The 12,091-nt window shown below is 44.7% G+C and overlaps 1 protein-coding gene across 1 annotated transcript in view; it reads left to right on the forward strand.

The window, feature by feature from the left end:
* The window catches only part of LOC147725832 (vomeronasal type-2 receptor 26-like), a 511,160-nt gene extending 500,892 nt beyond the window's left edge, over positions 1–10,268 (forward strand). Inside the window, exons 3-4 of the mRNA XM_086963365.1 lie at positions 8,656–9,486; positions 10,179–10,268. Of these exons, the coding sequence (XP_086819491.1) occupies positions 8,656–9,486; positions 10,179–10,268 (921 nt within the window). The remainder of the gene's footprint in view (positions 1–8,655; positions 9,487–10,178) is intronic.
* The last annotated feature ends 1,823 nt before the right edge of the window (positions 10,269–12,091 follow it).

Raw genomic sequence — 12,091 nt, forward strand, 5'->3', positions numbered from 1 at the left:
ACAGCTCCTGCAAAATTGAGATACAATTTACGATCTCGCAATATGGACAAATAAAGCAGGAAACTGCCTATTTTACACATTTACATTTTGATACATTGCCTCCAGCCAGGACGTTTGCTAATACTTTGTATTGTTATGTTGTTTTAAAATTGCCTTGCCGTCTGGGTAGCCGTAGGGTCATGGCTGTGTGCCTAGTTGAATCTGCGGGGGTCAGACACAAGGTCGATCTTTCTGTTAGTTCTGGGAACTCCCAGGGCTGATAGAGGCATTTTCATCTACGTACACTTCATCAGTGGTCGCGAGCGGATTGTAGAAGATGGAGCTTCCTGAGCTGCAACGAGAGAATGTAATTTATGTTCGCAGAAATAGACTTTACAAGATTCTTCATAGCAAATGCTTTCTGATACAATGTACAGTTACGTTTTTGATTGTTCTAATAACGTTGGTGGAATCGTCTTTGGTGTGCATTTAATTTTTACACCGGTAACAACTACAGTACCTCCCCTTGATCCTGTTTCTTCTACTGTTGCTTCTATGCATTCTTTTCACTCGTTTCCTGAACACGAACAAGCTCGACGCTCAGAATTCATTAATAACACATTTGTACAGCTCTTGCATCAACACCAACTGGTAGTTAACACTACAAACTGCTGGGTGTGTGGCCTGATACCCCACACTATGGATAAAGGCATTCCCTATCTAGTCTTGCCTTTTAGCTATAATGGATCATTTCAGGCCTTTCAGACCATTTTTGCCTATGCCCTTGAGACCTATCCTCCGCGTCCACCACGTTCCACTAAATACAACTCTGCCAAATAAAGCTTTAGTCCAGGGAATTATTGACATGATTAAAGACGTCAATAATACTCCATCTCACCCTAGAGATGAATTACGGGTATATTTGAGTTGGAATTCTACAGAGTATCGCCTTAGTTTGGGAGAAAGCAAGCGTAAGAGCTCCACTCCAGTCTGGGTCGTACCTCACCGAGGTCAAGTCTGTTTGCAGGGAAATGGGAGGAATCCGAGAGCTCAGCTAGGGAAGAGTGAGTGCGTTGAGACTTACGTGTTTCCGTCTAACTCTTCCCCTGCCTTTCTTACTGCTAGGGGTACCTACTTCATCTGTCAAGACAGAGCGTATACATGGTTGCCTGCTGACTTTTCAGGTTCATGTTATATTGCTCGACTGTTGCCTCCAACGTACACTGCTTCTTCAGATTATCACAAGACCAGAGTAGCAAGAGGTGTTTTCAGCAAGGAAGATACCGCTGGTCAAGAAGCTGGAGACTTCTTCAAAGGTTTCCTTCCATTCTGGGGGCCTATGGCCAATATTAGAAATCTACGTCAGCTAACATGGGTAGTTGAATCTACTATTACAAAAACTGCTGGTGCCCTTAGTAACTTAACAGCTGAGCTTCAGGCGGATCGTCTCATGACGTTGCAGAACCGTATGGTTCTAGACGTAATACTTGCAGATCGAGGTGGGGTATGCAGAATGATCCAATCAAGCTGCTGTGTTTTTATTCCCAATAATGCTCCGACTGTCTATGAGGCGATCTCTAAGCTACACAAGATTTCCGAGTCTATTCACGTAGACAAGGGAAACTGGTCCTTAATGGAATGGCTTTGGACTCTGTTATCAGCGTGGGGATGGAAGGTTCTGATGGTCATTGGTATCATCCTAGTATTCCTGTTCTCGTGCTGCCTTATTATCCAATGTGGTCCCGCTTTGTGTAGTCTCTGTGCTGCAACCTGTTTCAGAAAACCACCAGCGTTTGGAGAAAAGGTGCGAGAAAGGATGATGATACAACAACATGTCACTGACCTGATGAGCATAGAGTTAGACTCTGACATAGACTGAGTAATTGCCTATGTAAGGGCAAAAGGAGGGTCTGAGGTTCCGTGACGATTTGAACCCGTGTTTTCAACATTGTCGTAAATACATAATTTTGGTATCAGTGAACCGCAAATGATCCATTTAGCATATCCTGGTGTTTTCGCTGTGCTACGAGCAAGAGCACTCCTGTTACAAACAAATTTCTGATCTACCCATGGCATCCATTTTAGATTACGGCAGCCATTTTGTATTTCTTGCCCTCACATAGTCAATGGACACGCAATGACCTCTGATCACTTCATTTCAATTAAGGACACGTAGGCTTAGGCCGGCGATTCACCTCTCTAGTGACACGTGCACCTTAAGACAGAAAACGCCATGGCTGCATGAATCGACAGAAACTGCCTCCTCTGCCTGAGACCAGTCCTGCTATACTGGTTCTCGTGTTCGTTGGCCTGATCATGATTAGGCGGCCGAAGCTGGTAGCCTTGCCCATTTACGACCCACAAACATCTCTTATCCTGCTTTTCTATCTTCTGCACCTGGCTCTGCTCCTTTCCTTCTGGGCCTTTATTAGGGGGAGGTAACGAAATTTACGATGAGGCGGTCCGGCTCTTGAATGAAAAGTTGACATGGGATTATGATGGAATAGTGGGAACCCCTCGTTCGTAATGTTTTGACATCAGATATTGTTGATGATTCCTGTGCAACGCCAAATATTTATTGTTTAGGACACAAAGGTTTAGAAATGTACTAACATGTAAAGAATTTGCCCCAAGCCTAAAATTTAGTATATAAGGAGCAACCCACTTTGTACAAATCGAACAGGCTCCTAGATACTGCCCGTGTGTAGTTTCTGTGACTTCTGTGTCCCTGCAGTAATAAACCTTTGGTCTTTGACGCCACCATCGAGAAGCCCGTGTTTCTGTTTATTTGTGCACCGAGACAGGTAGAACTCCGGGGTCTTCGGGTGTTATCCCTGACACCTCTGGACGGAACCAAAAAGTCCAGAACTCCAAGCCCAGCGTGGAGCAAGCGTGATGATGAAGCATGCCACCCTTGGGTGGGTGAGGGCAATCTTTCCTTAGCGCACCTGCTCCCAATACCCAGTCTCATGCTCTAAAGAGAGTTTCCTAGAGTTACATACAGAACAGTATACTTTGTTGTATTGATCTAGATATTCGGAGAGTGTATACTGGACCCAAAATCTCCTCGTCCTCCTTTATTGTGATAGGCATTATTGATGAATGACATCTGATAAGTACTGATACCCTGGTGATTGATATTTTTCAGAAGCGGTAAATATGACTAAATAGAATTTTCGAATTCAGATGGCGAATGAGATGCAGATATGTGTCCCTTTTACCCTGCTGAGTTCTACATGTTGAAAATTCAGCCTGTCCAACTTTATTGCAGGAGCAAATTATTGTGATGCATATTTCCGACATACACGCACACAGGGAGTTGCACTGGGGCTGCCATTGACGAATACTCTCACAATTGAGGCAGCATCAGCTCAATACTAGTCAGGCAAAAATATTAGACATCTACTCTGCCTTGGAGCTGCAAAGATCTCTCATCAGTGGGCCTCCTGCCCTGGGGGCTATGGACCATGCCCCTGCAGTAAAACTCCCTTTGGGGATTTTAGATTTTTTTCACCCTCTTTCTTTAGAGGATATGGATAGCCTCCTCAATAAAACCAAATCTGGCTCCCCTCTGGATGTATGCCCTCTCAGGATTCTTAAACAGTGCAGGGAAACTCTCCTGCCCCCTCTGGTTGATATTATGAATAGAGCCATGAGGGATGGTCTCTTCCCCACTCAATGGAAAAACGCGGTGGTAAAACCTTTACTTAAAAAGGCCACTCTAGATCCTGTGGTTCTAAAAAAATTCCAGCCCATATCACTGCTTCCAGCTCCAGCAAAGATGTTAGAAGCACATCTTAACAAGCATCTTGCCGCTTTTGTAGAGAGCTTGGTCTGCCTTGACTCTTCCCAACATGGCTTCAGGAGGGAACACAGTACCGAGTCGGCCCTCACTATAGTGTTGGACAATATCCGCACGCGTGTCGATGGGGGCTGGACCACCCTTCTGATCCTTTTGGATCTGACGGCGGCCTTCGATACCCTTTCTCCCTCAGTGTTAACAGCTCGACTGAGGGAGGTTGGGGTTCAGGGGGCAGCTCTAGATCTACTCACTTCTTTCCTCAATCATCGAGTGCAAAGAGTGAAGTTGGGGGAGTACCTATCTCCATCCCTGCCTGTGCAATGTGGGGTCCCCCAGGGGTCGGCTCTTAGTCTGACCCTATTTAACATCTATGTGACCTCTTGCCAGGCTCATTAGATCCTATGGGATGGAGATAGTATCCTATGTGGATCCTTGTCTCTCTCTCCCAGTCAGGCGCCCCGACTGCCTCCAATTTTAGATCTTGTATGGAGGCAGTCGGTCAATGGATGATCCATAATTCATTGAAACTGAATGGATAGAAGACGGAGGTGATGGTGTTTGGAGGGAAAGATGACGTATGGTCATCCCGTTGGTGGCCAGACTCATTAGGAGTTTGCCCCACCCCTCCCTCCTCTGAAAAAAATCTTGGGGTCATGATTGATCCTGCCCTCAACTTGGGTAAACAGGTCAGCAGAACCATCTCTACCTGTTGGGGCATTATCCACATCCTGAGGAGGATCAGGCACTATCTATCACTGCAGGCAAGGAAACAGCTTGCAGTTGCCCTTATTGGCTCCCGGCTGGACTACTGCAAAGCGCTGTATGCGGGAATGAATAAAAGTCTACTGCAGCGCTTGCAGGTAGTCCAGAACGCTGCTGCCAGGTTTGTCCTGGATCTCCCCAAACGTGCCTCAGCTACAGCGGCCAGAAAGCTGTTACATTGTCTTCCTGTTGAAGACCGTATCCACTTCAAGACCGTATGTATGACCTATAGGGCCCTAGCTAAAAATAGCCCCACTGGTGTAGGATCTATCTTGTCCCGCTATATTCCCTCTAGGGATCTGCATTCCTCTAGTAGACTTCTTTTGTCAGCCCCTCGATTCAGGAGAGCCAAATGGGGTAGCAGGGCTTTTTCCACCTTGGCGCCCAAGTGGTGGAATGCCCTCCCACTGGAACTAGGATCCCTACCCACTCTTCAGGCATTCAGAAGTGCTCTGAAGATGCATCTCTTTGTGCAGGCTTATCTGTAATGGTGTCATGCTTATGTTTATGATATGCTTTGTTAGGCGCCTTGATGCCTTCGGGTTATTGTTTGCGCGATACAAATTTTATTCACATCTGATCAAATCAAATCAATCCTTTTCCTCCTCTGGGATGTAAAACCCAACGGTCTAACTTGTGCTGTGTCTACATGGCCTGCCCTGCATATCACCTGCTTTACTTTAACTATATCCACTTTGGCAAAGGGCTTTCTTTCAAAACACATTACAACACTCACAGAACTCACAAGTAAAGTTGATCCTGTCACACTTTTACCATTGCGATCCGACCTTCTTGTAGGGGTTACTCATAAACACCTCAATCAAACTGAGGCATTCTTGTTTTCAGGAAAGATTTAATAGGAAAACACCAAGATACAAATCTCAACCTGGAAAAAATATCTTCACATGTATGAACTTTGAGGATGATGATGATACACACACACACTAGCTCTCAGACATTGTCACGGTATGTGGAGTTAAGAAGGAACTTCTTAACATTCTTATTTACTTTTCTTAACTTCATATTGACATATCTTGTAACATGCATGTGTGTGTGTGTGTGTGTGTGTTTGTGTGTAAGTCGGGGCGCCTGACTGGGAGAGAGAGACAAGACTCAAAGAGGCAGGGGTCGACGGCACCGCCTTGCTTTGGTTCCACTCATACCTGCGAGATAGGAAACAGGCTGTGTCCCTTCCCCCTTTTCAATCCACCTTTTCCCCGGTACCTTACGGGGTGCCCCAGGTCTCGTCCATCAGCCCGATCCTTTTTAACGTTTATTTGAAACCATTAGTTACTTTTATTAAATCCCACAGACTGAAAACTATAAACTACGCGGACGACACCCAGCTTATCCTTTCCTGGGAGGGGGAAGAATCAATTCCCATGGAATCGTTCTACGACTGCCTGAGAGACACAGCTGGCTGGCTGCACAAAAATTCCCTGCAATTCAATTCCTCTAAAACCGAGGTATTGTTCTGTGCTGGGAGCCGGATTCCTCGTCTATTTCCCACGGAATTCTGGCCCCCGGAAACTCCAGAAAAACCACAGCCGGTCACTAGTGTCCGCAATCTGGGTGTCATGTTAAATAACAAACTCAGCATGGAAACGCAGGTAATCAAAACAGTCTCCACCTGCTCAGCCCTATTGCGCTCTTTACGCAAAATTATGCCACTACTTGCCGCACAGGCACGAGCATTAATAGTCAGGTGCACTATCCTTAGTCGCCTTGACTATTGCAATGCACTTCTGCTCGAGTCCCCAGCTGTTCTATTGGATAGACTGCAAAGAGTCCAGTCGGCCGCAGCCAAACTTGCCCTCGGATGGACCAGGAGATCCTTGGCCACAGTAGCCTTGGCCGAGCTACACTGGCTCCCTCTGAAGCAGCGAATAGCTTTTAAAGCACTCTGCCTTGTTTTTAAAGCACTACACGGAACTGGCCCCAGATCCCTACAAACATTTTTTTCCTGGTACACCCCCACCAGAACTCTCCAATCCGCCTCAGCCTGCCTTGTTATGGTACCCAGATTCAATAAGGTAAGGACGGGGGGAAGATCCTTCAGAGTGGCTGCGCTAAACTCTGGAACAGTTTGCCGGTCGATATCCGCCAAATTTCACAACTCTTTCCTTTTAGAAAGTGGATTAAAACTTGGCTCTTCCCCTAAATCCCTCATCGTTACCCGTGCCTAGCCTCCTGTTATTTTTCATCTTAGGAGTAATCTCTCAGCGCCAGGATACCTGCCAGGTGACAGATGCGCTATATAAATGTTTTAAATAAATAATAAATAATGATTGTTTGCTATATTTGGTCGATTTTTATGTTGCTGGGAGTCTGATATAGAACCTCCAAAGAAACCTGTCTACCCCACAGGAAATTGAACAGGAAACCACATTTCCAAACACAGGAGAGCGCTGTCTGACACATGTACCTGTATCCTCCCCAGGGCACAAATCCACAAAAAAGAAGTGGGGGAAAGCTGTCGCTGGAAGTGACGTCACAAAAGGTGGTTAGTTATAAATTAGTAGAAAAGTTTGAGGCATCTGTGTTGACGGTTCCTTCCCCCAACCATCTCATAAGCCATCAGCACAGTGGGACCCTTGCCGCCAGGACAATCCAGTAAGCCAATAGTAACAAACACATTCTGTTTTTCTTTTTCTCTAACAATGCGAACGATACCAAACACTGGTCAATATTTACACTGTGCGTGAAATGAGTGACTCTTGGATTTAAATGACAAATGTGGTCTTAGAATGAATGCACAACTTTCACTAGTGGATGCGTGTACTGCCTCAGGTTTGATTGTTCCTTACATTACCTGCATGCATGCTTTTTTACTCTATCGTCCTCTAGGTGGCAGCTCCGAGTGAAGTCCAGCTGTTTGGCAGGGCGGACGGCGTCCACCTGTTAAAGTAAGTTGGGGGGTGCCGTCCACCCACGTGGTATCCTGAGTCGACCCTTGATCGTCCCCAGTACTGTATGTCCAGCTCCCACAATTTACCACTCAGGTTCTTGCATTCCCTTTCTGCCACGTGCACAGAAACTATTAGCCTAACTCTCACAAACAACGCTGATCAAACATCAGGCGTCTGCTATACTCCGCTGTTGTTGGAATGCAGGTGAGAAAGAGCGAGTGGGCTGAGCAGAGAGGATGCTGCTCCTGTTGAGGTGTTATATTAACCCCTTTGCTGCGGCCCTGAATTTTGGTGGGTTAGGGGGTGAGCGCGGAGCTGCGTTGCTCATGAAAGAACCACGCCATCATGAGACACGGGCGGCATGTGCTCATGACGGCGTGGTTCCGTCATGGCCCCGCCCGCTTATTAACTTGCCCGCACAGGTGGGGAATTAATGCGTGTGGGCGGAGCGGCAGCCGCATGACGGAACCATGCCGTCATTAGCACATACTGCCCGTGACTCATTACGCCGTGGTTCCGTCATAAGCAGGAAACGGGTTAAGTAACTTGGAACCTCTTTAAAAAACCTATTACCTGCTAACCTATGTGAACTGGCTACCTGACTCCGACTTACTAGGAAGGAAACTTAATTTACAAGACATTCCAGGCTGTATTGAGCCCACAAGCAGCTTTGCCATCATAAAGAGGCTTAAGAACTATGAGTAGCTTTGCATTCCTGTTATTACTCAGTGATGAAGATGACCAGAACCTTACACGAAGCCTTTTGCAAGTTGTGTTACATCTGACCACTTAAAAAAACCGCATACATTTATCACTCTACAAGTAGGACGGACAGATAAAGATCAATCATTCCTGGCGATGCACGGCCTACTGTGGGATCGATTATATGCCATTGTTATCTAAGACAAGGTTCTCGATCTCGCTGTTTAGCAAACCTTTTTGTGCATAATCAGAGGTGAAACAGGTATTTTACCTAAATACCTTGACAGAAAACGAGTTAATCACAATATATTTTTGTTAAATATTTAACAATGTTTCTGAAGATCGGGTTTGCTATGCCAATATTTTATCTTCATTCAGACCAGTGATTTGCTACATGTTTGCTCTCTTATTTACCCAATCTTTTGTTAAAATGTTTTCTGTCTCTAATAGCCCATATACGAGTTGTCACTAGTTCTCTCAATATTTTGTTCTCGTTTACAGATTAGTTTTGGAGCCATGGACCCCATTTTTAGTAACAGATTGAGATTCCCCTCCTTTTACCGGACTGTTCCCAATGAGTCCTCCCAGCTGGAAGGCATCTCTCAGTTGTTAAAACAGTTTTCCTGGAGCTGGGTTGGGATTATTGTCCAAGAGACTGACAGCGGTGAGAGAACTTTGCGACAACTGACGATGCTGATCACCGAGGGTGGAGGATGTGTTGAGTTTTTTCATATGTTACCTCCTAAAGAATCAGCCCCGAAAACGGCTGATAAAATGTTGATTCTGTCCGCAAGGGCTATCACGAAATCTACCGCTCAGGTCATCATTCTGTCCGGCTCAGGGATGGAAATGATTAAACTTGTATATTTGAGTGTGGACCATGTGCCTCCTAAGGTTTGGATTGTGTTAGGGGATGTTGATATAGTGAATCTGGTTATCGTCCCAAATGCCTGGAAAACATTACATAAAATCATCACATTTACAGTCAAGAAAGGGGAAATCATTGGCTTCAAAGATATTCTTCACAGTGTCAATACTGCCAGGTTTATAATGGATGGTCGCTGGGACCTCCGCTGGAATAGACTTTTTGAATGTGTGTCAGCTGGAAGAGAGAATAGAAGCGTGTTTAATGACGCTTTTTGTTCAGAAAATGAAACTTTGCAAAGTGTTGATGTGGCTGAATATGATGTTGTGAACTTTAGACATACATTCAGTGTCTACACAGCTGTCTATGCTCTAGCACACGCTTTACATGAGATGCTTGAATCACCCTCCAAGGAAGGAACAGCTGGTGCTGCTGGGAGCCTCCATCAGGATCTCAAGCCCTGGAAGGTAAGGGATCTTGCAAACACCTGCAATGCCATGTGTGTCTCTTACCATAATAACACTGAGCCCCTGGCCATGACTTTATTTTTAAAAAAAACTTCATGTATTCTATTTAGAATAGGTTTTAAATATATCTGTTGAGAGTTTGCTGCATCGAGTAAAGAGTTCTACAGATGTTCAGTAGAAGGAACAGTAAAATGCTGGGAGATCAAACCTCGTCTGATATGGGCTGTACCTGACAGGATATGTCATATTATCCTCAGTAGAATCACTTTAGAAAACATACTAATAAGTTTATCATTCGCCTCCATGGATTTTCACTAGGGCTGGGCGTAACTGACATACTTCTCTATAGCTTTCTTACTTGCAATTGTGGTATCGATTCATAATTACACCAGAATCGTAATCCAGCATTTAGCACTATTTTCTTGGAACAAAATACACCCTTGTGTCTGAACTGGGCCTGAGGATGCTTTTTGCACTAAGAAAATAGAACAAGATGCTACAGACAACGCACAGCAGACGTCAGCGGCTTCGCTCTCTTTTAGATCCTTGTTCCTGTGCTCCTGGAGCAGTATTCCCGCCCCAAATTACTCTTAATTACTCAAGCTGAAGTAATCGTGTAATTTCAATCATTTCACATCTCAGGAGTAAAGAGAAATTTCTGAATTACTCTGGTTACTCCGGTGTAATTAAAGTACCCCCGGGCCATATTTTCACACTTGGGATCGAGTATCTGTGGGCTTGGGTACAACGAGGGCAACGAGGGCAATGGGGGCATGGCCTAAAAAGTATTTAAACTCAATTGTAAATAGGTAATATTATTATTATTGTTATTATTCGTATTATTGTTATTACTATTGTTATTATTATTGTTGTTAGTATTATTACGTTTAGTGTTACTAACATTAATATTATTAGTAGTAGTAGTAGAAGTATTGCTAGTGTTATTATTATTAGTAGTAACATTATTACTATTCCTATTATTAGTATCATTCTTATTATTAATATTAATATTAGTATGATCATTAGTAGTATTATTATTATTAGGACAATATTATTATTGTTTTGATAATGCGATGAATGCATCATCATTCAGCTCGATGAGTCCATTCTTCAAGATTAAGAGATGAAGGAAACTTATGGGATGATAAATAAACACAAATCTAAAGGGCTCAGCCGCCATCTTGATTCCCTAAAAATATTTAAATCTACGAGAGATGAGTGCGCTTTTTGATGCAATCTGAAAATTCACCTGCAGCTGTTTCCAGACTGTTTCCTACAGCACAACGCCCGGAAACTCCTGCTCTCATTCCTGATATTCTATATAATGCCAGGAGCATATTTGGCAGAGCGTGAGTGATGCAAGGTGGAAGTATCATGTGATAGGGCTGGTGGATCTTATCATGTAAGACTAACACAATATTCAATGGTGGACCTCAGAAACACCCGTATCAGCCTTAGCTCATCCCTGACAGAGAGGCACCGAGCAGTCAGGTGTACGTCAAGGAACAGGAGCTCAGCATTTCACAGTGTCAGCATTGACAATAAGTAAGCGACAAGACTCAAAAGAAATCTTGAGACCAATGTATAAAAATTGATTGTATTTTTATATAAATGTCGACACCAAAATAAGCATTGTATCATAAATGCAACCGGAGTTCTGGATCATTAACTGGTCTCATTGAAATGAGTGAGGCAAATCACAGGTGACACTCAGGAACATGCAGGGTGAGCTCTTGCGGGTCCCCAGATCAAGGCCTACAAGTCAATACTCTCTTACCTTGCCCAGGACGCCTGGGTGCAGATATGCACTGGCGGTCCTTGGTGAAGAGGTCTATCCTCTGAGAGTAGAGGCCTTTGACGTCCTAGGACCTGGGTTCAACAGCGGGATTTCATGTACGTTGCTCAATGGCTCTGGGTACAGATGTAGCTCGCAGCTGTCAATCACCAATGACCCTTTGATACACACTCGGATACACCATCTTCAGAATGCAATACAACAGCAGCCGTGTCATTGCCAACGTCACTGTGAGATGTTCTCATGTTGGAGATGGCGTTCACAGTGTTGATCACCCGACTAGATATCATCAAGCCATGGCTACAAAACAAATATGGTCCATGGTTACTTCTGTGGCTGGATTTTGACAGGAGTAGAGTAGTGGCTTGAGCCATGGGGAAAGCTTAGCTACCACTCCAGGCTTGCAGGACACCTCTTCAGATTGGGCTCACTCTCGATAGGCCCAGCCAATCACAATTATTTTCAAGCAAACTGTCAATTTGTGTGCAGCTTGCAGGTGACTGGTCCCACCAATCCAAGGGGTCTGCTTTGGTTTCTGACATCACTCGAGATCCTCCTGCTGTGAGCAACAAGCTTTTCCCACGGACACACATCATCGCACTGTCCCAGTACATGGTCTCTTCAGTGCACTTAAGTGTCCTATCTAAGCACTGCAGCTGAGTCCAAAGTCCTGTTTTAGGTGACAGCATCTTCTTTGTGCCTCTTCTTTGACTGAAAGTCAGAAGTGAAGTTATGGTGTCAGGAAAGCCACTTAAATCCTAGTTTAGGGGGTGTTAGGGGTTTGAGGGTGGTGGCCAATGGGCTACTGGT

This window comes from Lissotriton vulgaris, chromosome 3_1, assembly GCF_964263255.1.
Source record: "Lissotriton vulgaris chromosome 3_1, aLisVul1.2, whole genome shotgun sequence".
Classification (NCBI taxonomy): Eukaryota; Metazoa; Chordata; class Amphibia; order Caudata; family Salamandridae; genus Lissotriton; species Lissotriton vulgaris.